The sequence below is a fragment of the Pipra filicauda genome, unplaced genomic scaffold, assembly GCF_003945595.2.
Source record: "Pipra filicauda isolate LSUMZ 115617 unplaced genomic scaffold, ASM394559v2 scaffold34_size3990699_pilon, whole genome shotgun sequence".
NCBI classification, from domain to species: Eukaryota; Metazoa; Chordata; class Aves; order Passeriformes; family Pipridae; genus Pipra; species Pipra filicauda.
The window spans coordinates 3,757,168-3,782,415 of NW_024104476.1; the positions used below are offsets into that span (position 1 = coordinate 3,757,168).

The following is a 25,248-nucleotide window of genomic DNA, read 5'->3' on the forward strand; positions in this document are numbered from 1 at the left end:
TCTATTTAACAGAAAAATTCAGACCCCAACACATCGTCGTCCAAGGCAATACAAGAACAAAAATATGGGATCTTGCCAAATCCATCATATACTTGTTCAGAAACATCTACAATTGCACAGAATAAAGTACTGAGCCACACTCAGATGAGTAAGGAAATCTGCACCTTTTTAAATCCTGGCCCCAGAGACCTTGGAAAGGTTAAGCCTCATTTTCTCACTAAGGAACGGGACAACAAGAACAAGGAAGACAACGACTGAAAAAAGATGTCACAGATTAAACTAAAGGTGACACCAAAGTGGAGACATTTGGACCAGTCTCACCTCTTGGATTCGCCTGCGGGCCCGCTGCAGCACCTCCTCGTACCCCTTCTGTCGCAGCTCACTCAGGCTCTCGTAATACTCTTCGGGGTCATCGGTCTCGGTGAAGAGCACCTGCGAAAGGATCTTCCAGCCACAGGTATCCAGGCTGTGGACCAAGTAAACTTGCAGCTTGTAACAGAGAGCGTCCATCTCCTGCTCAGATAGTTCCGGGGCTCCGAACAAAACCGTCCACATGCCCGAGGGCTCTTCGGGGAAGGCAGGCAGGTAGGGCTCCAGCTCCGAGTTCACCGAGCACAGCTGCTGGTGCACGGCCCGCAAGTCCTGGAAGGAGAAGAGGCCGGCCCAGCTGCACTCCTCCCCCACGGGCTCGGCGTCGGGAGCGCCCGGCTCGCCCGCCCGCGGGGGCGAGGGTGGCAGCGACAGCGCGGCGGCCGCGTCCTCCTTCCCCAGCTCCAGCACCTCGATCTCCTCGGGGGCACCTGCCGCCTCTGGGCCGCGCTGCGGCCTCCGCGCCGGGCTGCACTTGGCGCGTAGCGGACTCTGGGGCAGCGCCTCGGCCCGGGCGTGGGCGCAGCCCCGGGGCGGCCCCGCGTCCCTGCGCGCCGCGGGGCCGCCGGCCTTGGGAGCGGCCGCGGTCTCGGGTCCGCCGCGGCGAAGCTCGCGGGAGCCGCTGCGCTGGCGCTGCGCCGTGCGGTTGTGGCAGGTGATGGCGAACTTGCCCTCGATCTCGTTCCAGGCCACGATGAAGGCGAACTTGTGCTTCTCCCGCTCCTGGAAGGCGTGCGGCCTGACGGCCACCCAGTCGGCCTCCAGCGTCTCCTCCAAGGCGAAGGCGGACATGGCGCCGCGCGGCTCCGCACACGGGAACACGCCTCCCGCCCTCCGCGCTACCGTCCCGTCAGCCGCCCCGCAGCCCCGCGCCGCCTCACCGCCCACTACCAGCCATCTTAGCGGCCGGAGGGGGGGGGGGGTGCGCTGGTTCCCCACCGGAGCGGCGGGGGAGGAAGGGCGGAGCGGACTCGCCTCCTGCCGCTGCCCGCGCGGTCCCGCCGGTACCAGCGCGGACAATGCCCGACGCCCCCGCGCAGGTACCGGGCGCGCGTCACGTGGGGCTGGATCTGTTTACAAGCGACGGCGGCGCTGCGGCAACTCCGCGCCGGCCCCGCCCCCCGCGCGACCCGCGCCGGCCCCACCCCCGCCGCCGCCTGTCCCCATTGGCGGAGCGAGGCGGGCGGAGCCTCGCGCCGCGGCCCCTCCCCTCCTCAGCGGAACCGCCACGCTCTCGCTCCCGCGGTGGGCGGAGCAGGAGGACGCCCCGCCCCTTCCCTGAGGACGCCAGCGCAAGCGTGCGGGCGTCGGGCGACGCGCGCCGGGAGGGGCCGGAGGGGCGAGCGTGGTTTTAGTTGCTGTTGTATGGCTTTATTCTGGCTAGAGATTTAAGGAGAATACTTAAAAGACTTGTTATCAGGAGCGCCGGACGGCGAACTTCGTGCAGCAGGAGTTTGCAGTTCTGGTTAGCCTGCGAAAGTGCGCAGCTTCTGTTACGAGACCTGGCGACAAGGGCAAGCTCCCAGCAGTCTCGGGCAATTGCGTACTTCATAGCTGAAGTAAACTGCACTGAGACGTGGCCTTTTGTGCTCACGTTGGCCAGTCCTTCTTTGGACTGCCGTGCATTCCGAAGTTTCCAAGTTTATTACAAAGCACACAGGTTTCAGTGTGGCAGGACAGGCAACTCTCGTAACCTTGTCTCAAAGGAATGATCAGTCACCAGTAATTCTGAGTTTAAGGGCCTGTTTCCTAGTCCCCTTTGGGATATCCCATTTCTTCCCATGTACAAATGAAGAAAGTACTTCTTACTATAACAGTCCCAAAGTACTTACACCGAAAATAAGACCAGTAGACAATATGCTTTGGCCCGTGGGGTTGTTTGACCTTGGCTGGATGCCAGGTGCCTACCAGGCCACTTTGTCACTCCCCCTTTTCAGCTGGACAGGGGAGAGAAAATCAGATGGAAGACAACTCATAGGCTGTGATAAGGCTGTCTACTAAAGCAAAAGCAAAAGTTTGCATTCTCAGAAGACAAAGGTTTTATTCTCTACTTCACATCAGCAAGTGATGTCTGGACACTTCCTGGGAAGCAGGGCTTCAGCACACATACCAGTTGCACTGTAAGGTAAATATTGTAAATAACAAATGCCCCCCCCTTCCTCCTCCTCCTTTCCTTGGCTTTTATATCTGAGCTGATGTCATATGATCTGGAATACTCCTTTCGTCAGTTTGGGTTAGCTGCCTTAGTTGTGTCCCCTCCCAGAACCTTACCCATTCCTAGCCTGTTGGGGCAGGGGCAGAATATTGGGGAGACAGCACTGATGCTGTGCCAGCACTGCCCAGCAGTAAGCGAAACACTACTGTGTTATCAACACCTTTCTAGCCACCAGTGCATAGCACAGCACTGTGAGGGCTGCTATGAGGAAATGAACTTCATCTCAGCCAGACCCAATACAGCCCATCAGTGATATTGTTGTTCTGCTCTAAATCAGAGGAAGCACTGGGGAAATAAAAAATTTTCATTTGCATTTGCCAGAAAAGCAAGAGTGAGTCACAGCCTTCTTCTAAAGCATACCATCCTTCAAGGATGAAGTGTCTGGGGAGGGCCTCTGGCAGTTCCAGCATTCTCTGGACATTAACAAAGCAGTATCACATGTACAGGAGAATATACCCAAAGTCATAGCTGTTAGAAAAAAGGGAGGAAATTATGACTCAGCATCCAGAAGACAGACCATATCTCTGTTCTTAAAGGTGATACATACTGTACATCTTGGAGTGCAGCATTCTTTCCTATTACTGTATATGTTGGCATCAGATCAAAGCACCTGTGAAATGTTGTGAAAATGATTTGATTATACCACATGTAGGAGTGGCCAAGCAAGCATGTGAAGAATAATACATCGGTGGAGGAAATATAGTATCTTTCTGCTAGGTATTCAGGGAGGTCGTGGAGTCTCCCCATCTGGAGACATTCAAACCGCACCTGGATACCTTCCCAAGTAACCTGCTTTAGGTGACCCTGCCTTGGCAGAGAGGTTGGACTAGATGGTCTCCAGACATCCCTTCTGACCCTAGCTATTCTGTGATTCTGTGATTCTGCTAAACAAACTTTTTGGAGGTAAATGTAAGCAGCAGCCCAATTTTTTTTTTTTTGTAATGCAAGAAAGAAAAAACAATGGAGACGCAGCAATGTATATCTCTCCTTATATCTCCAGGCTTAAGAAAATTTAACATGGATCCAAAATTTCTTATCAGGCAAAGGATGAGAGTCCTAGTATTTCAAGTATATTACTGTAGAGGCTGAGGTCTTCAAAGTGGTATTATTCTGGCTGTCATTAGACAGCGGAGGGGCAAGCCAGTATGATTTAAAGGAGGGATTAGGTAAATGTACCATTTGGGAGCTGTGTGAAAACTAGTCTGAAAAAGATTCATCTACAATCAAGTTTCTGATAGGCCTGTTTTCAGGCAGCAGCAAAGTCATACCATCAGCTCTCTGTAGCTGTTATACTTTGCTAAAATTGTACCCTTACAGAAAAATGTGGAAGGAAATAGCAATTTCTTAAAATTACAGCATCAATAAGCACTGAGTAGCCTTCATAGTAACTTCTGTATGGGGGGCATCCATAACTTGTAATTCATAAAATACAAAGGGTAGTCTTTTCAGATGTTGGTGAATTGTTCTTGAATGAGTTAAAGGAAATACGTCACTGATTTCTACTGAATAAACCAGCAAAAAAATTAAGATTGCATTCTAAAATACCTAAATTGCGTCTGAACAGAGTTTTTGGTGGGGTATTCCCTTCAGCACTAAGCAGAAGTGAGTTAGGTAGCAGTCAATCCACCTGATTTGTTGATTCACCTGCTTTAAAAAGGTGACAAGTTTGCAGCAACTGAAAGAACTACTTGGGAGTGTCTCTGAAAAAAAAACCAAGCTGTCTAGAGAGAAGGGAACTGCTGCCATGCTGCTGCCGAGGACATGACACTTCAGCACATGAGGATCCTGCTGCTATCACGGAAACTACGTGCATGAGAGGCCTGGTTACCTTACCAACAGGGCTGTTGGAAGTACCAGTTACTTAGCTGACAAGCTGGATTATTATGTTTATAGATCCAAAGCTTTTTGAGAGCCACGAGACTCCTGTCACCAGTGAGCTGAAATGTAAGGTTAGGAATTCAATTGATGTCCTATTTCTTTGTAAGAAGTGGGTCAAGCACCAGAACTTTTAAGACAGGGAGTACTTTGAGTCATTGCTATCCTTGGGCAATCTCCAAGCAATGATATTTAATAAGATCTTGAATTAGTAAGTCAGCAAAGAGTAGGTTTGCAAACTTCCAGGAGTTAACTGGAAGTTTTTCTGCCCTCCAGTATGATCTCCCTGAGCTTGTATCTGCTGGTTCTCTGATATAATCTCAGTGCAGGCCAGTGCTGGGAGAACAATGAAACTACAGAATCCAAATATGGCAGAAAAGGTAGCCTACCTGGGCAGATCCATACATAATAAAAGCAGAACCGGACTGGCAATGGGATGAAATACTATGGAACTGCACATACACACTTACTTGCATGTGTGTAAGGTGGATTGGTAATTGCTGGGTGTAAAAGGTTGGGTGCTCTGTGGCTTGAATAACCTTAACCACTGCAAAGTGATCTCACTTGATGCTACCTAAATTGTCTTCTGCATGCTAATGTTGTGAACAAGAACAGAAATAGTCCTGTAAGTGTTTGTACAACCATTCCAGCACCTAGTCTGTGACTCCTGCAGTGTAGTGCAGTCTGAACTAAATTTATACCTGACTGGATCTGAATACTTGAAACACTTTGGATAAACTAGCTTTAGTACAAAACATTCTTGAGAAAGCAGATCTCATCTGGGAAATCTAGTTTAAAGTTTGATCAATTCCAAACAACTGCTGTGGCAAGATGATTTCTGTCCAAACACAAGACTATAGAATTCTCAGCTAACCAGCTACGCAATTCCTTATGGGAGTTGAGATGAAAGTGGTGAAATATTTAATAGCATGCTTCAAAGTACCATAGCATCAGGAGTAGGTTTAGGTGTCCTGAAATTCCTGTTAAGTATTGTGCTCTAAACAGCTATGCTGGACAAGCATTTTCAGTAGTTTTCTGTTTGATAGTATGATTAAAATTTTAATGTGGGCAAGCCAAATAGCAATGTCTGTTTGTTGTTAGTTGGAGTCTTTTTTTTTTTCTGGCAAAAGTTTTAGTAGTGTTTCTGAGTTTCTGTTTGGATGAAATGAAACAAGAAGCTGGCTGCCTAGAAGCACTGTTGGCTTTGTGACATCTTAGTAGCAATGAAACATCCACCCAAAAGCCTACTGTCTAGTAATAGTTGTATCTGCACTTCTGGAAGTGCCTACCCTTAGCAAATTTAATAGAACAGATTTGGGGTAATTTCAAAGGACAAGAAATTGCATTGTGCAGCAGAACCAGTATAGCTGCAGTGCATGTGATAGCCTATCCATTTTATGGAGGAAAACTGTGTAGCTTGAATATTTATGCTGGCTCTAAACTGAAGAATTTTCTGCAACCAAATATTATTGCAGTTGTAGGATACATGGAGTTATTACTGTGTGATAAGCTTTACAAATGTGTGATAAAATGAACATGTAATCTCTTTTTTACTGCTGAGAGGACACAGTAGCTTAAATATAAATCAATCTTTCCTTGAAAGGAATGATTCATAAAAGTTTATCTTCTTCCTTCTACTCAAACAAGTACACTGACAATGTTTAGTTTGTCTGTTCAAGTGAAAGGCAAAATTAACTTAGTGGAGTTAATATAATGTTGATAATACTCAAGAATCCCTCTTTGAAAGCTCAGATGATGCAAAAACCTAGGTTTCTAATTTAAACATGCCATTTAACTAATTTTTACTTTAATAGGAATTTTACTAAATTGCATTAAAGTTATCAGTAGTCTCTGTGGTAGATAGAAAATATTTTGCAACAAGAGAGGCAATTGGAATAGTCCTGTCTTGCAGGCTTGGATGATTTCGGAGTGGTGGTGCTTGCAGCTCTTTTAGTGGTTTACAAAGCAATTTGTCAACTTGTTTGTTTACAGAAACCTTACTCTTTCATGTTCCGTGCAACTACACAGGGATAGGGAAAATTACCCTGATGACAGAAAGAATGATTTGGAGCTTTGATAAATGCAAATTTTTTTTAAGAACTTGATTTTTGTCTGAAGTGCAAAAATGCAAGAAATATTTCTATCATAAAAAATACTTTTTGTCATGCTTAATATCTCAGAATTAAACAAAGACAGTTTTATCAAACAGTTTCCTGAAAGTCTTATTTTCTTTTAGGACAAGAGTGAAAAGCTCCAGTCATAAGTCATTCCTGAGGAATCTCAAAATGCTGCTCTATAAAGAAGATTCCTTCTTGTCTCTGAATACGGAGTACTGAGCTATGCAGCAATACCAAGACTGTAGTGGAGCATTGGAAAATATTACTCAAGGAAAGAGGAAGCAATATGTTTAGCCACATCTACAATTCAACTCAATCAAGAACATTTGCAACTAGGCAGGGTAGCCACAAACCACAGAATAACCATCAAGTTACAACAGATAAAATACCTACACAAAGCTTAAAAAAAGAAAATTATGGTTCCTGTGGCAGCGAATACAGTCTGCCTCCTGATTAATCAGTGGAATGTATCACAAGAGAACAGTTGAGATATTTTGAAGGTGTCATCCTCTATATCCCTGATACACTGTGATAGCTTGACAGTCTTCATATCTCTGAAGATATGAAGTATAGACATACTTAAAGCCTTTGAAGAGGAACATCTTAGAAAATTCATTTTTAGTTGGCACAGAGCAACAGAGTGTGCTCAGATAGAGGCAGAGTTGGGACTAAAACAGAAAGCAAACTAATGCCAGTATTAACAGACTTTGGAACATAACAAAATATTAGACTTCTATGATGTTTACTAAGCACAGAGTATTTTCCTAGGCATTTTGAAATTCTGTCTCCTAGTAAAGCACATTCAGCAGGCTGGAGTGAAATTTAAAGCCTTAGTAGCTTTTGAGCAGAAATAACTAATGGTAACAGTAATAGTTTGGCAAATATGTGTTTGAGCGTTTGGGGATCCAGTGAGATTGGAGACAGTTCATGACAGACAACAGCCTGCTGGGTAAAGAAATGCAAACTAGTGAGAAGGTCTGGCAACAAAATTCTCCAGAATACTATGGGGACACTCTACACAATGGCACAAACTCAACTTATGGAGTGAAAGGTCACATTGATGCTGCTGATGGTACAGGCAAGCCTTCCTCCTGAGTGTTCACATCAAAGCATGTCAGGATGACACCTACATCAAGGAGATCTGAGGTGTTCTCCTCTATGCAGTGGTAGAAGGCCTGACATTAGCTTCACTTACCAAACAAGTTCTCATCCTGATTAAATTTTTCTGGAGAAATATTGGATAGCATCAGCTGCTCTCTGTAGAAAAAGCTACACCCAAAGCTGCTACATACTTGACTCTGATCCAGTTACTCAGTGCAGGAGAAACAGATGGTATCTTCATCTGGTTCCATCTTCAGATGAAATTCCATGTGATCCCACTGCCAGCATTGAGAAAAGCGGAATAGTCCTGATAAAAAGAAGTACAAATCTTCTGATGAGGGGCCTCCATGGTTCCCAGCAGATGGATAAAATCCTTCTTTAAATTCAGATGATCAGATTTTGAAGAGTAGCAAAGTCTAAGAGAGATCATACAGAGCTATAATTTGTAGTTCAAATGCGAGTAATGAAGAAGAGATGAATTTTGGTTGCTATTTTGAATAATGTTCAGCATTTGTACAGGGTCGTTGTTTCTTTGAGTCTTTGTTACTTTCACGTGATTGTTGGTGAATAGCTGGTCTGAAAGAAAATCAGCCTTGCAAAAAAAGGAGAAGAAGCTTTTGTTTTAGAAATAAATATTTTTCCTTTTAAGCAGTATCTCAAACTCTGCTCAAAAATTCACCTTCTGATTGCGGGCCCTTCAGGACTAGAAACAATGTCCATATCATAACTTTACAAAGTTGTTTATAGGCAGAAATTAAATATGGCCTTTTAAACTGAAATTAGAAGGTTACCTATGTCAGATTTTATGCTACTATTCTCTAGCCCATTTAATAAGTCTTATTGGTTTCAGTTCTTACATTTATGCCTCAGGCAAACAATTTATTCTGTGAGCAATAGAATATTCAAAGCTGGTTTTTTACAGGTTTATGTTCTGTATCCTCAATTCAAAGTCCTAACTCACCCAACATCCCCCAAGGTGCCGTCCCCTCTGGGGAAGCATAAGTATGTGCTATGACTCACCTAAAGCTATGTAAATACACGTGTGTTTGGTCAGTCAGCTGATGAAAGCATAAGCTATGCATGTATATGTATGTTTATGGCAGGGGTTTTTTGGATACTTAGAGAAAAATGTATTTATCCATTGATGCTTCATGAGCTGAACCAGATGACCTCTTGAGATCTAATCCAATCCAAACCATTTTATGATCATTGAAATTAATTTATCTCTGGATTCTTCAGCAGTTAAACTCATGCAATCTGAATTACTTTGCAATTCAGTGAAAAAATTGATCAGCAAATTCAAGTATTATTAGGTGTGGAATGGCAGGGAGACAGAGCAATGAGTGGGGATTATATAAGCCTTGTTATCTCAGAAGACCGTGTTAGCATGGCATACCCAGCAGTGGGCTACAACTCTGGCACTTCAGTGTTGCTAGTTCAGGCTAGCAGGTTTGCCTGTTACTAAGGTTTACTATCAGCATCTGTTCAATAAATTTGCTCCATACCTGACATTACTGAAATGAAACCTGACATTACTGAAATGAAACCTGATATTACTGAAATGAAACCTGATGACTGTACAAGCTATTATATATTTTAACAGTCACCAGTTTGGTTTTAACATAATATAGCATACGTAAAAGAAGCCAATTTTTATTATGGTATTGTATAGTTGTTTTGTGACTGTGGTCTTGTTTCCTTTTGCAGAGAAACTGGTCATCCATAGGAATAGCTTTTATTAATGATTTGTCATGTGCTTGTCATTAATTAGCAGCTGACACCTTTTCCAGCCAGTCTTTATTCCTAGAATTACATTATGTGACAAACACATCTTAACATCCTTTGCTGTTGATGCAAGGTCTAGAGAATTCAGAGTTATTCAAGTTCCTGTTGGTAATTTCTTGTCATCATACCGTGGCAAATCCTTTATGTTAAATTGCATCAAAGCTATATTCTGTATATTTACTCCTTTTGGATATATTCAGGTTGTCATAACCATAGTTATAAAAAAAGGAGAGTAACAGTGGTTAAAATAAGGGAGATAAGTCTTTTATTAGACAAATATAGCTGGGGAAAATCATGCTCTTTCTAAATATTATTGATTGATAGCATCAGTAGCTTTTAAATTCTATTACTTTCTCTCTACACTGTTTACAGGATCCTTTTTGATAGCATAAAGTTTGTTTTCTTTATGATTTTGTTATTTTCTATTTGTTGAACACTGAAAGATGGCTCTGTTTATTTTGCACAGTAATTCCTTGACTTTAACCAACACAGAAAACTCATTTATGCATTAATCACTCTTTTTCTGCTTATTTGAAATATCAGTGGTTCTCCTGTAGTTAACAATTGCATTTTTTTGTAGTGGCTTCTTATTTTCTTTGAGACTTGATGGACTTCAACCTCTTCTGTATTTTGAGAGTTTTCAGTCAAAGTTTTGAATGTCTGCTGGCAGAAATGGATTTACTGAAGAACTTCAGCAGTTGCAACTATTTCAAGTCAGCTGCATTGTATTTATATTTTATTGGATATGGTAGAGAAGTTTAACATCTTGAATCAAGAATTTCTATCACATCGTCTTTAGTTTACCCTTGCTCCAGTGAGATACTGATCATTTTTTTCTGGGAATGCCTGTTTCACTGGTGACCTTGTTAATAACAGGAGACTTGCCTTTTGATGCTTTTGTCTAGCACCACTTCATTTTAATTTCACAAATTGCATTTGGAATTTTCCTGAGAATTTTGGGTGTTATTTTATAAATCTATTTTATATGGGAATGAAAATTAATTTTTACTGCAGGATCTTATTTTTAATTTGTGCAACTTGAAAAGTTTCAATGCCCTCTCACTCCTTGAAAGTTTACCTTCCATGTAGTTAATTTGTAATTCCTTATTACAGCAATCTAAGTGTGTCTCCACAGTCCCTCAAATCTACATTGTCATTATGTTTTACAGACATTATGTGCTTGACTTTACTACCCTGAATTTTCTTTCGTTCCAAGTAGTATGGCAAATATTCCTGCTATTTCTCGTGACATGTTTGCTCTCTTAGCAGGCACTAAGAAAGAGGGAAGTAATCTGGAAAAAGACTGTTATAAAAAGGGCAGTGGGGCCATAGGTGGTGGCAACATACTTCTTTTGTTAAACAACTACGAAGAGCTTGCCTTGGTGTAATTTGACTGCAGTTTTTAAGTGGCTGCTTGAACAGAACTCAGATACTGCTACTTGTATTATAGGATCAGGAGCTATGTCTGGGAAGGACCTCAACAGATAAGGCAGAACATCCATTCTCCCGGAACATAGTCCACTGCAGATAACTTACTCATGTTGTCTCTTTCCTGATTTGTCCAACAACAAAGATTCCTCAGTCTTTTCAGGTGAACTATTACACACATTTAATTTTGATGGGAAAATGTTTCCTTTTGTCTAACTTATTTACCTTCTGCAGTTTCAATACTGGGTCAAGTGCTTTGGCTCTATATTTGGCTAGAATCTGTGATACTAGTAGGGAATAATACATTGAAAGAGGATGGATGCCTGGGAGCCTGACATGCATAGAGAGTCTTTCCAAGGAAAGTGTCTACTCAGAAGACAATGTAGAGTGATGCTGTGAGAAGAATTTAAGATGCTGCAGTGGCTGCTGAGGCCAGAAGGCAGGGGTAGAGCTGCAGTGTAGCAAATTATACCCGGTTGTAAACCAGAATCTTGAAGTCAAGAACATGAATGTCCTGAACCATAATAAGGCACTTGGGCCTCAAGTGTTGTAAAAAAACATCTTGTGTTTTATCAGGTTTATATAATCAAAATGAAAGACTCTGAATTTTAGCATAAAGGACTGCCTTTCACTTCAGTAAAGGATATCAGGGTAGGAGCAGCTTCTTGCTTAGGGAGAGCAGAGATGGTTTGGGCTCCTAAATTAGTGAGAATGGGGGAGTAATCCAAGGAATGGCAGCTAAGCAGTGAGAGGAAGAGTACTAGGAAAAAGAAAATAATGAAGAAACAATGGCACAGTGTTTAATGAGTCATCTGTGGGGGATGGAGAGATGACAGTTGCATCTAGTATTAATTAGAAACTTTAAGCCTGTTTTACTGGAACAAATTAGTCAGGAGGGTCAAAGGTATTTATTTATATGACCCACTGTACAATACGGAATAATTAAAGTCTGGCCACCCAAACATCTGTCAACAAGCATTCACATCTAAAAAAAATCTGAACCCCAGAAGTTTAAACCTTTATTAGTCACAAAGAAAAGAAAAAAGCAGGGAAAGCTTACTTCCTCTCTCTGTAGCTGCAGTACTGGCTGTTAGTTTGGTTTTGTATTTTATGATAAGGGAAACTGTTCTATTTGGCAGCCTTTTAGGTGGTATTAAAGATGGTAATAACTGTTCTTTTTGGATGAGGAAGTTAGGATGATGGGGCGAAAAAAGCCAAGTTAGGAAATGCATCTTCTGTTTCTGCTCTGACTTTAATTTACAGCAGTGTTGTTAGAGGAGACTGAGGATAGCACAGGGTGACTTCAAGATTTGGCTTTTACAACCATTTACCTGTTCAAAAGCATTGCTTTACTCTACCTTCCTGTCTGCACTTTTAGTCTTGCATCAGTGCTGCCAAAAAGAGTGATCTAGCCAACTAAGACATAAGCTGAAGGCATAGCAAGGAGAACCAGAATGAAGAAGACATTGGGAAAGAAGAGGAGCACAAATGAAAAGACATGATGGCAGAAATGCAAGTTGTCTTCCAGCAGCTGCATTTGCTGAAGCTGGAGGAAGAGTCAGTGTCATGCGCACACCCTATCTAGGCACTGCTCTAGTCCATGTGTTTCTTGGGACTGAGGAAACAAGACCCAGAGGGGTCACAGAGGGTGTGTTTGCCACACAATCTTTCTGGGGTCCTTTGATGGCTACCTGGAGAACTTCCTAGATTTAATTTTCTCTGATTTGTATAGATAATACTGTTTGGCAGCTTGCTGAACACTGATGTTTTCTGGCTGTTGTTTCCCTGTCTGAGCTTCTCTCAGGGCAAATGCCTTTGAATATCAGATAATCAGATAATATAAGCAGCTATTCCTATTACAGTTCGAGAGCCATGCATAACTCTTTGAATGCTGTGATTTGTCATGCCACCGACTGTGTTTTCTTTAAAGAACCATTACACTTTTATTTGAGCTTAAATGGGTAGAGGGTAAACATCAACTACGTCTCATTAACCATTTTCTTCCTTACCTTGGGAAGAAACCTTAACTTTATAAGACAAATGCGGAATTGTTTTTGTTGGAAGGGACTTCAAGACCATCTAGTTCCAACGGCCCCCTGCCATGGTACAGGGACATCCTTTAGACCATGTTGCTCCATGTCCCATCCAACCTTGGCTTGAACACTTACAGGGAAGGGAAATCCACAACTTCTATTTGAAACCTGTTCCAGTGCCTCACTACACTGTTTGTAAAAAAAGAAAAATAAATCATGAAACCTTATCTAGTTTTTATTTTGTTGCATCTCTTTTAGAACGAAATGACCTCTCTACCTTTCTTTTTTTCCCTCATCTTCAAAACAGTGGGTCTGGCTGGACTTCCACACAGGACACAATCCCTGTGTTTCTCTTCAGCCAGTAGCAAATGTGCTCTTCACCCATATTTAATTAGATATTTCATTTCCATCCTAGAATCTACTAAGTAGTTCCCCGTTTACTGCAAAATTACTGCATATCTTCTTCATATCAGCTGAGCTGGACTTTTGTGCTTTGGACAACTTGAGAGATGTTTCTGCCCCTAGGGCCAGGGCCTTGGTGGGAGGCACAGCCCCTTCACTCCCTTGGGCTTATAGACAAAGCCAGCTGATATTATATGAAAAGATTGGAAGAAAACCAAAGACTTTTTTTCATTTTTATTCAAATTTCTTCTTCAGTTTGACTGGAAATAAAAGCTTTTTCAGTGACATTAGATAGAAGAAATGCAAAGAAAATGGGGTTTGGATTTTCAGTTTCTTTTCTTTCTCAAACGTCAGAGGAAAACATTTTTATTTCATTATGAAAATGAAAAGTTAGGACTCTTTTAAATAATATAAACATTTTTCTTGTGAAATAATGAGCAGTTTCAAACTTATTTTGCTGGAATACTGTGGCTTGAAAAGGGCAAAGAAGCAATGGAAGCTATTGTACCTTTGATGTAGAAGACAAAAGCGTTTTGGGGCCCAGGAGGAATTAATTGGTGCCTAACTAAGGGCTGGGGACTGTTTTGTAGTTAGATCTTCCACTGCCCTGAAAGAAGCAGTTTCTTCAATTTAGCCACATAAATACATTTACCACCTATGAACTCTATCAACAAGAGCAGCTGCAGCTTGGGGGGAAATAGAGGGTGCAATTGTAGAGGGGCAGGAGACTGCTGGGTGGGAGTCTGTGGTGATGACTTTACTGGAGACAGACTGATGGCTCAAAAATGCACTCTGAATCATTTTAGCAGACTAGTCAGTGATGGAGGTGTGAATCAACTCAAGAAAAATGAAGTTTGAAAAAATTTAGGATATGCTGTGATGCAAATGCGTTTTCACGATAATGAATTTGCAGTTGTGAAGCATTGAGATCCTTGGGTAGGTCATGGTCAGTGTGAAAGAGATGTGAAACAGAAAAGCTTTCAGAGCACTGCAGCAAGAGGTAAAAGGATTGTGTCGCTCTTTTCTCCTGTTCTGCTTTTCTTCTCTTCCTAATTTGGTTACTGTTTTCCTCCTTGCTGTCTATCTCCATCACTTGTATTCTTTGTATTCACTTGGCCTGCTTTGAGTGCCCCTAATAAATTCCAACTACACTTTTGGATTAAAAAAATATTTCCTGTACTACATTTTCCTTAGACAGTGTAATTTGTCTTAAAGTGTTTTTGGTATATGACAAAATTGAATTAAAATCTTGAGCCTATAATATTTTAATAGTTCCAAGTTGTCTTATCACTTTCTTATAAGTATATACATTGTAGAGATAAAGGAATTTCATTTTCTTATCTTCTTCCTTCACAAATTACTAAAATTTTAATCACAGCAATAGTCTTTGTGCTTCATCTTTGATCAACTCTTTTCTGCATTCTTTTTACGTCTGTTTTCTTTCATTTTGCAATTGGCACTGGCAATTGCAGATATTATTTTTGATTTCTAGCTACACTTCCCAATTCCTGTGAGACATATTGTAGTCTTTTGTTTCCAGTGTGGAGTCATCTCTATGGAAGGGGCATCATTTACAACTTCTGTAAGTTCTTGCAATAACAACAGGAAGGAAAATAATATTTTGAATATATTCCAGTATTCAGCAGGTACATAAGTTTGGACCTCAATCAGCACAGATACTGTGAAATATAATGTAATATATCAATTAAATCACTGCATTGCTTGTTTCTTCTTTTTAACTTTTTGTTTGTTTGTTTGTTAAAGGAAATCAAGAAAATTCTGTAATTATTTGTAATATATATGAGGTATAATTTCTTTTCCAGTATAGTGATTTCACTCAGTAACAGCTTCTATGTTCTCACTATCACTGTTGGTATATGCGTTCAATTTGCTTCCTGATAGGCAAGGTGAGGAAGGAGCAGGTAAGACTAAAACATCACTCTGGAAGTAGCGGTTTGGCTTCTACAGAAGGCAGCAAGGAGATAGGTTTGCATCAAAACTGAATTTTATTCAATGGTTTCATATAAACATAAAGAGCAGACATAGGATTGTGCAATTTTCATAAATCAAGTAGTTGGAGCCATTTCTTATTTCAATTTCAAAAGCATATAGCAACCCCCAGAAATTAAACTAGTTGCAGGTACATTCCAGATAATCTTCCGATTTTAGGTTTTAGTTCCAGTTCCTGTACAAATTTTCTGCTAAATATTGTTTCACCATTTTGGCATGAATAATTCATCAGTTTGGAAAGAATTGTAGGGTATTTCCACTCAAAGAGGAAACTGAAGATGCAGCAAGGTATTTTTTGATGCAATCCAGGGCTTTTAGAGAGGCTGATCATATTTTTATGAGTATATTTGAAATCAAGTAACAGGAGCAAATTTCTCTGTTCTCAGTTCCGAGCTTTTTTCAGCATAGACAGCCGAAAGCTGTTTTGCTTTTGTTCATGGTCGTGTCGTGTTCCTGACACTCTTTCACTGCCAGTGTCTTGCTTTTTTTTTTTTCCCTTGACTTATTTGTCTGCATCTGCAGAGATTCTCTTCACTGCTCTATTTGTTAAAAATATGCATTCACGTGTGTGTGAATGCCTAGACGCACTCACACACACTGCTCTGCATTCAAATCAATCCCATACCTCTGTGCCATTTCCCACACTTGGAGTGATCTCATGGGACGATATGGTTCAGCTGTTGCCCCACCCTTGGTGGCTTAGTCCTTGTGTGACTGATTTGCTGCTATTTTAGCCATTGCAGAACAACAGGGTCCCTCTAAATTGTTTCCTGAAATAGGCTGAATGGAAAATAATTATCATGCCAGCAACTGCATTGAAGTGCTGCAATTGCCCACAGATCAAAGACTCATTCAATGGGAACTTAGCTGATGGAGAACTACAGAATAATCTTTATAGCTCTATGTTAGGAAACCAAGTAAAAGGCATGTTTTAGTTCTGTTTCTAGGATTGCTCGTCAGTGAGCACTGGATTGTCTAAATGCCACATATTTTAATGACATTTTTTAGTAAAAATTTCAGGTCAGCTTTTCTGATTTTGCCCACTGGGTCTCTAGTGAATTTGATTATTATTTTCATTATTTAATTCTGAAGTTTTTATTGAACTGCAGGTAGGTAGTACCTAAAGATAGAATTAGGGCCCAGATTGCCAGTGTATTACTGGTTTACAGAGATATACAACTGGTTATGGTGTGTTGAGACTAAGTCTAACATTACCTTAAAGTTTGCTGCAAGTGTTCTGCTTTGGTAGACTCTTTCCATTGTTTAAAATTTCAAGAGTAAAAATTTATTTTGTTGATTTTTCAGTTTTGTTTTCTGATGGAATTTTAAATTTTAAAAGGCTGTTTTGTAGATTCTTCTCTCCTGAATCCCATAACTGCCAGCCCTTATTTGTGACACACATTTGAAATCTGTATAGAGAGTTTTCCTTCCCTTGCACAGAATGCTCCTCATGGCTGGGTATATGTTTTCCTCTGGCTCTCATATGAAGAAGTATTTTTGTCAGTGCAACTTATAAGCTTGTTTGAAACTGCTTAGACAAGCAGTTATAGCAGTAAATATAAAATGCACATTGGTCCTTGGAGCTAGTCTTCTTTTTGATGATGAGCTCTATTTTATACCAGTAAAATAATCTGTTCTTTTGTGATGTTCCTTACCATGGAACAGGTAAAGTTATACTTTCAATTCAATGATATTATCTATCATGGGTAGGGACCTTGTATTTTACATACTCATTCACTTATTTTTTTTAGAATCTACATTTCTGCAAGGTAATGAACAGGCAATTTTTAGATTTTAGGTTGTGTATGCCTAGGTAATACATGTTCTTTCATCTTGTTTCTTTTTAGCTTCTGTCTTTGAGTGCTACCGAAAAACACATTCCAGAGTTTTGCTTATTTTCGTCAAAGCCAGAAGCTTCTGAACCAGTGAAGGATTTGTTTCATGCTGTGTCACAATTTTGTGTTGCCATTGTTAATATGACAACATGATGATATGAGGTTTAGATTGGATTTTGGGAAAAGTTTCTTGCTCGAAAGGGCTGTCAAGCACTGAAACAGGCTGCCCAGGAAAGTGGCTGAGTCACCATCCCTGGAGGTCTTTAAAAGACATGTAGATGTAGCATTTGGGGACATGATTTAGTGTGGACTTGGTAGTGCTGGTTTAACGATTGGACTTTATGATCTTAAGAGTCCTTTCTAACCCAAATGATTCTATGATTTCCCAGCTGCATTTATGTAGATTGAGATTTAGGACAAGACTGGTCTGACCTACTTGGATGTGTGGAAATGCAAAAGGGTTTTGGATGTTGCTACCAGTAGAGTGAGGAGAGCATGAAGTGTAAGCAGATGCAGGCGGTAGTAGGGGAGGGGGCAAAGAAACCACTAAAATGTACTGCAGAGCTCCTGAATAGTCACTGCTTCCTGTTACAAGCTGCTCTTCTGGCAGAGGTGAGCCAACTAGAGCTAGAGCATTAACTCTGCCCTGGTTAGATGCCAGACTACATTGCGGTAAAGTAGCATACCCAAAAGAATACTTTTCTTTCCCAGAGTAGTACGAGAAAGTGAAAGAGAAGAATCAGAGTACTAAGGATTTCTGATGTTGTGACTCTCAGCCTGTTGGTGGGAATATTTAGCTACATACTCCAACTGTATAGGTTGTGTCAGGGTCAGAACTGTCTTTTGCTTCTTGGAAAAAAAAATCAGAAACTGAGATGGAAAGAGACTTTTGTTAACAGTAGCAGAAATTTTCCCATGGTGGCATCTGGTTCATGATTTCTTAGCAAAGTAAACTGTGCTCTGCACAGTTGGCTATGTTGATCTAAGGCCTCCAGGGATTTGACCTGTCACCAGCAGAGAAGGCTATCATTTTTATGAAGTATTTCAGCTACCTCTGTCCTTCAGTCCGTTCCACCTCTCACTGTGGCATGGCCATTGCATCTCTTCTGTCCTTTCACTAGGAGTAGTGATGAGGATGGGATGGGTCACTAAAGCAGCTCTTTACTGACTATAAATGTGTATACAGGGAAAATTATTTCTGTTAAGATTCTTTCCAGAACCATACAAACCCAGATGTTACAATGGCAGAGAAACATGCTACTGGGGAATGAGACAGCACTGTGGATTATCATCATGTGTTTTCCCACTAGTACTCTCAAAAAGAAAGATATTAAATGCTGAAATACAAGAGCAAGCCAGTGGAGAATTAGGATCTTATTGGCATATGGCTCTATAGTCACTATACTGTGGAATGGAAGGATGCAGGGATGTAAAGGCAAGTGGCTAAGGAAAAAAATAACAAAATTTCCTAGATGAATTATAGTAATTTCTTGTCTGGTTCTCCCAGTATCATTGGGTGATCCAGTTTCCATTATTTTAGCTTCAGAGTGGTTATTTAATTGTGGAAGAGTCTCAAAATAGACCATCCTGACAGGATGCTTCAGCTGATAGACATGGCTGAGGGCATATTCAGTTTCCTACAGTAAAATCTCAACCATTTAAACTTTGACTGGAAAGTTTGAATACATCTTAGGACACACAATATAAAAAAACCCCAAAGCTATGTATTTATTTTCAACTTCTTCTGCAGTATTTTAAAATATATTTGCTACATTTTCTGAAGATTTTTAAGTCTCCAGTCAGGATCAGTAACAGGCACTACTGCAAAAAATATCAAAACAGCCCTGAATTCACTGACTGAACTCCCAGTGCTGCGAGGCTGTTTGTACAGGCAGACATTTGTGCTAGCAGTAAGATTCTTGCAGGACTGTGTCCTTAGACAAAAAGTAATATATCAAATAAAAGAAAAGGAACCAGTGAAACATAAATGGTCTTGCCATACATTTGTTTCTATTGTTACTATAGATGAGGATGTTCATAGCATCTAAAGGACTACATTTTTGGCTTCAGCACAACAAGCTGTTTTATGTGTGAGCTGTATGTAATTATATTGAAAACAAACTTTGCTTCAAGAACATTTTTGGCTCCAATGTGCAATAACACAAAGGGCCTTTGTTTGGCTCTCAGCAGTTATTTATGGATTGCAAAGGACTTACTAAAGGACAGTTTCATCTGATGGTATTCATCCATGGACTCAAATTTAAATGTAGTTACTTATATTCATATTAATCAAAATTACTTATATGATCAACCAGACAAAGATTTCTGAAACTAGAAATGGTATTGCTCTACAGATTCAGACCTGGAACAGCAATATGGAGTGGTTTTCAGATCCAAAGCTTTGAATGAGCCAGAATGGAAAACAACAAAAGGCTTTGCATAATTCACATCAATTATAATCATCTTCACTTGAATTGAAAATGAGGCTCTTGGTCTCTTAAATGGAAAAAAAAAAAGAATCACAGGGAGCAGAGGGAAAAAGGAATTTGGGAATTGTCTATTGGGAAAAAGGAATCCCAGGGCAAAGTGGGCTTCAGCCAGAAGATCCTATAGGACCTTAAGAAACTAGGCAAGGGCACGGTGCTTTCCTCTGACTTGCCTAAATAGCCATTACATTAAAAGATTACTTTCAGAAATTCTGCTTTCTTCAGATTTTTCCTGCCTGGCCTGTGGAACTTGGGAAGTATCCAATGACAACTTTCTGTTCAAATTCAAACTCAGCATGACAATGGACAAGCTCTTTAGGGCCATAGTCAGACCACTTGCTGTCAGTACAAACCTTTGGTTTTGCAACTGCTGTGGCATCGAGGTTTAAGAGTGTGCCACTCAGCAATTCAGAACACTGTTTTTACAAGGCCGGAAGATCCAGGTTCCGGTGGCACCAGTGGAGGAAGTGTTTATAGTGAAGTAGACTTAACGTGAGCCAGTATGAATGTAGCCCCTCTTCATTCTTTTGCTTTGGCCTCCCAGATGTTGAATAGATGGTCAGCAGTTTTTTACCTCACTGGTTTCCTGTAAAATTAAAGACTTTAAAAGAATATGGAGCACTGAGGCATTGCAAGAGAGGAGGTTATATAAATGTAATCTAATTATATAAGCCTCTTCAGATAAATTGCACTTTCATTTCCATAGCCTTCTGCTACATGCTTGTTGTTTATTTGTGCTGTTAGTGGCTGTAAAGAATAGATGTTATTTGAGATGATGAATCCCAGTCTTATTTTCTTTTCTCAGTGAAGAATTTTGTTTGGGTCATGCAAACTGCAGGGTCACATTGATTCAATCCAAAATTGCAAACACTGAACGCTTCTAAACACTGAGGCCAGTTTTCTGAATTTCAAAATTTCTTTACTATAGCATTTCCCTCCTTGACATTTCCAGGATCCACTGGGACCTGTTGCCAGCATCTAACTCGAAGTTCGTTGTCACTCTACAGGAAATGACAACAGACACTGGATGGAAGGACCAAATTGGCATTTCACCAATACATTGTTTAAAACTATTCCTGGGCATCGTGCTGTTCTTTAGGTTTAACCAAATAGTTAACTGTAATAATTAAGTGTTAATTTATTCTGAACCAAAAGCACTGTATTCTAAGCAGGTCCTCACTGTTCTGAGTGATCAATTGCATTGTTCTGTTGTTTCCTTTAGAAACCACTGAGAGACAACGGGGTTTCATGTGGAAAATATTACTGTCTTTCCTGTGCAAGGAAATCTTGAGCTGTGAGTATTATGCATTTTATTATTTTAATAGATTCCATTAATCAGATAGATGAAGATTAAAACAAAAATGTCACTGTGTACTCCTCTAAATGAATGTGACTTTTGCTGGTTTTTTTGAAGATTGATGTAGAAAAAAACTTAAGAATGTTCTACCAGATGTGTCTGCAAAGGACCATTTATAGCTATAGATGCCAGTAGGACTGAATTAATGAGTAAGTTTGTCACATGCACAACACACATTTAGGCACTAATTTTAGAAATGAGGCCAGTATATTAGGACAAAAGTATGAAAGAGCTTTGCTTTATTAGAGTTATTACAGCTAACTAAATGGAGTAGGCTATGTTACTCAAAAATCTCTCTGTGCTTCAGATAAATAACTGTTAACCAGACACCCTTCTAAAACAGATCCTGTTCTAGCCAGACTATTAAGCTGAGCCATGAACAGTAAGACATACCCAATAATGAATGCAATCCATCCTTACTTCTAGAACCTCTGCTTTATTTAGCTACCTTAGGCGACTGTCTGTTTGCCTTGATCCTGGCTACTCAGCCGTGCTGCAGGGACTCACACCAGCCCAGAGGTCTGGAGTGAAACACATTGGTCTGTCAGCATTGGATGCTCACCTGTGTGATATGCCAAATTACTAGTAACCGAAGGAAATAGTAATTTAGATCTATGATTTTTCTGCATATATTAGTGAGAACAGAATAGCTAATCAGGTTTGCAGAAGATTTCTGAATGGTTTATGCGTGAAGCTTTGGACCAAGGGCCAAATCCTTGTTCAGTCAATTTTCTGCATACATTTTGAAAAGTGCTGGCAATTACTATTTGGACATACTCCTATGTGCTTTTTATCTCCAGCTGAGGACAACTTCTGGACACAGCTTTTTGGGAATACCTTAGGGCATTAAGCTAAATATTCTGGTAAAAGTTACAAGTAAAAAATCAAAAGTCTGAGTTCCTACTCTGTTTCACCTTGGGCAGTTCCTAACAATTCTTTTCAGCATAAGTAAAGCATAAACTGATTTTAATTCTTTACTTTCATACTTGTGTGCAGCCTTCCTTCCACAGGCTAGCATGACAAGACTGATGAACTATTTTAATTTTCTAATCAAAGGCAACTGTCCTGGCTACCCTCTCACACCTTTGCAATATTCTATATTCCCACATGTAGGAAGAAGCTGATGGGTAAGAGTCAGGTGTATCATCTTTATGACACACAAGGATTGCTTCATTTCTAGGCAAACACATCTAATCCACTTTCTGCCCTTTTGTGCTGCTGTATGAGTGTGAGCAGAATGGAGTATGAACAGCGTCAGGTCCAAAAAAAAAGCAGATTGCCTTTCAAGTCAATGGTGCAAATACTAATTATCTTTAAGAGTCCTGTCTGCCCAGCAGAACCAGCAGAACCAGTCACATTAAACACAGGCATAGCAGTATTAAATTATTTCTCTGAGACCAGAATGCTCATACCAATAGAAGAATTAGGAAAAACAGTAGAAAGTTTAAAGAACATAGCCTCAGTTTGCTGTTCAGTTATGGGGCAGTCTTGCCAGGATAACAGAATGAAACCTGGCAAGGTCTAGCCTTGCAGAAAGCAGTGGCTACAGAGGCCACAGCTTTTCACGCTTATCAAATCTAAATTCTGCCCTGTTGTGTGGTAGATGCAGTGCTGTCTAGCATTTAATATTGCACACAGTGCCTCTTTGCATCTATCCTGTCCCTGTTCCAGCTTTTTTCTCCACTGTCCCGTTCCTTGTAATTTAAAATGTTTGTCTACATTGTATGCCTTTTGATTGTTTAAAATAAAAGTGGATCTGGCTATTTTCAAGGAAAAACTTCCATCCAGTCCATTTATTCTGGCAGTAAAATAAGACTGAGACAACTGGAGATTTAATTAGCTTTTACAGTTCTTGTAAAGAAAACACTTCCTTATTAAGTAACAAGTACAGGTGTAATTAAGTCTGTTCTGAAATTAAGTAGGAATTAACAGCTGTTCTGATTTCTGTCTGCATACACAGGCCTGAGAAGCCATTTGAGGTTCTCCCTTACCCGGTGCTGTATGCATGCACGGAGCCGCCTGGAGGCAGCATTCACACAGCTTGCTACAGGCCTGTCTTTGGAAAGTACACTTTGCTGGGGTTTCATCATACAGAAAAAAGCTAAGAAGAAATTACATAGTAAGAAATATGATTTTTTAAAAGCCTTTTTCTTCAAAGGACACATCTTTGATTTTCCATGGAGCTGAAATACTGTGATGCTCCTGAGAAGTGCTTTGTTGCAGAAATGTTTGTAGGAAGAGCCAGCAGGATCTTCCAGCATACTAGCTGACATAATTCATACAAACATACAAGCTTTTCTTTATGGGGCTGAAGAACACTGTTGCTTGACCTAAATTATTGTTGAGTCTTTTTATTCTTGTTTTTTTCTTGGATGAAACTGACCTATTTTTTGTTTGTTTGTTTGATTGATTGTATAGAAATAAAAATTGATGATGGAATTTCCCTCCCACATTACATTTGTCACTTCATCTCTCTCTTCAATTGCACTGAAACAATGACATGTAAATGTTTGCAAATGAATGCTGCAAAACACTTTTGAACCACCCAGAGACAACTTGTAATGCTTGTAAAGCTTCGTTTGATGGGTGTTTGCTGTTGCTTTGTTAATTGTCAGATAAGAGTCATGCTTCTACCTTCCAAACACACATTTCTCAACCTGCTTGGAAATTAATTTCATAGCAACTACTGTCCACCATTATTGCATCAAGTCCTATTATACAAATTTGTTTTTCTTTTCATATATTCAACTTTACTGGACACAGAAGCTCTGAGGTGAAGTTGACCAAAATATATGGGAAGTCCATCTGCAGATTCCTAATGTTGGGATGTAATTGATTGCTATCTATCTCAGGAGTTGTACATATAGAGGTATAGTATACACCATTAGCAAAATTTAGTATCATTATTCCATAAAATTTATGACAAATACCATCTCTCTCAATAAAGTGGAACATAAAGGAAAGGTAGTGAAGAATTTTGTAGCAAAGCAAGTTGCTGAAATAATATATTTTATGATAATATTCTCCCCATCCTATTTCAATGGTGTCTATACTTAATGCAGGATTAAATGAGATTAGTTTATATTCAATATTTCATGAAGTCCATGGAGTAGAACAACATAGATATATGAATCCACTTCTTTTGATGTTTAGATTTAAAAAATGTCACTGAACCTGCCACTGTGTGTGTAGAAAAAGAAGGCAGAGTCACAAACTGCTTTAGAAAGAAATTTTGGTACCTGAGGATGTCAGATTTGGTAGGATTTTTAGAAAACTTTCTCTTCAAAAGAACAAGGGAAGAAAGTTATGTTTTCTGTAAATTTTGTTACTCCCAAATTTCCTTCTTTACAATAACCCTCTCCTTGCATTCCTGTGGTTTACAAATAATCAGGCCAACACCTGAGATTACACAGAGGGTCCTGACATTCAGCCTCATGAGTAAAGATTTATTCTTTGATAGCAAAGACTTTGGGTTTTCACTTCTGGATCTTCACTTCTGCTTGCAGGTAAAAAAAGCATAGAGATAGGAAGAGATCTGATGGAGGTGATCTCTGGATTTATGATGAACTATAGACTCAGAGGCCGCAGGGAAAGGATGAATGAACAAGGTCTATTCGATTGAGAGAGAAACAAGGAATGTATGTAAATCTTCAAACGTATGAAAGACTTCAGCAAAGATAAAGTGAAGAAATTCTTCATGTCTCCAATGAGCTGAAAAGAAATAATGGATTTAAATTCCATCAAGGAATATTCAAATTAGGAAAAACGTGTTAAGAATAGTGAAGTAACCAGACTGCCTGGCACTGGCATGGAAGCTCCATCATTAGATGTATTTCCAAACAGGCCTTAGGGTACCAAATACAGGAGCTAACCTTCTAAAGCCCCGTTCACTTCCTATCTAAGTTTTCAGATAGGCTTTCTAAGGAAACAAATCTCCTAGGACTGTGCTGTCAGCCTGTCTTACTTCTTTAACAAGTCACATAATTAACCATTAGAGGAGGGGCCTTGAGGGGAAGCTGTATGAGGAGAGACTGAGGTCACTTGGTCTGTTCAGCCTGGAGAAGAAGAGACTGAGGGGAGACCTCATTGCAGTTACAACTTGCTTGTAAAGGGAAGAGAAGGGGCAGGCACTGATCTCTTCTTTATGGGGACCAGTGACAGAACCTGAGGGAATGGCCCAGAGTTATGTCAGGGGAGGTTTGGGCTGGATATTAGAAAAGAGGTTCTTCACCCAG

At 40.3% G+C, this 25,248-nt stretch overlaps 1 protein-coding gene and 1 long non-coding RNA gene across 2 annotated transcripts in view; one reads left to right on the top strand and one right to left on the bottom strand.

The window, feature by feature from the left end:
- The window catches only part of JMY (junction mediating and regulatory protein, p53 cofactor), a 70,948-nt gene extending 69,514 nt beyond the window's left edge, over positions 1 to 1,434 (bottom strand). The window contains exon 1 of the mRNA XM_039384382.1: positions 322 to 1,434. Within this exon, the coding sequence (XP_039240316.1) occupies positions 322 to 1,161 (840 nt within the window). The 5' untranslated portion in view covers positions 1,162 to 1,434. The remainder of the gene's footprint in view (positions 1 to 321) is intronic.
- A 497-nt stretch (positions 1,435 to 1,931) lies between these two features.
- Positions 1,932 to 23,863, top strand: LOC120323827. Its single transcript, XR_005564700.1, has 4 exons — positions 1,932 to 2,494; positions 20,879 to 20,950; positions 22,974 to 23,132; positions 23,777 to 23,863. It is a non-coding gene; the product is annotated as an uncharacterized LOC120323827 (long non-coding RNA).
- The last annotated feature ends 1,385 nt before the right edge of the window (positions 23,864 to 25,248 follow it).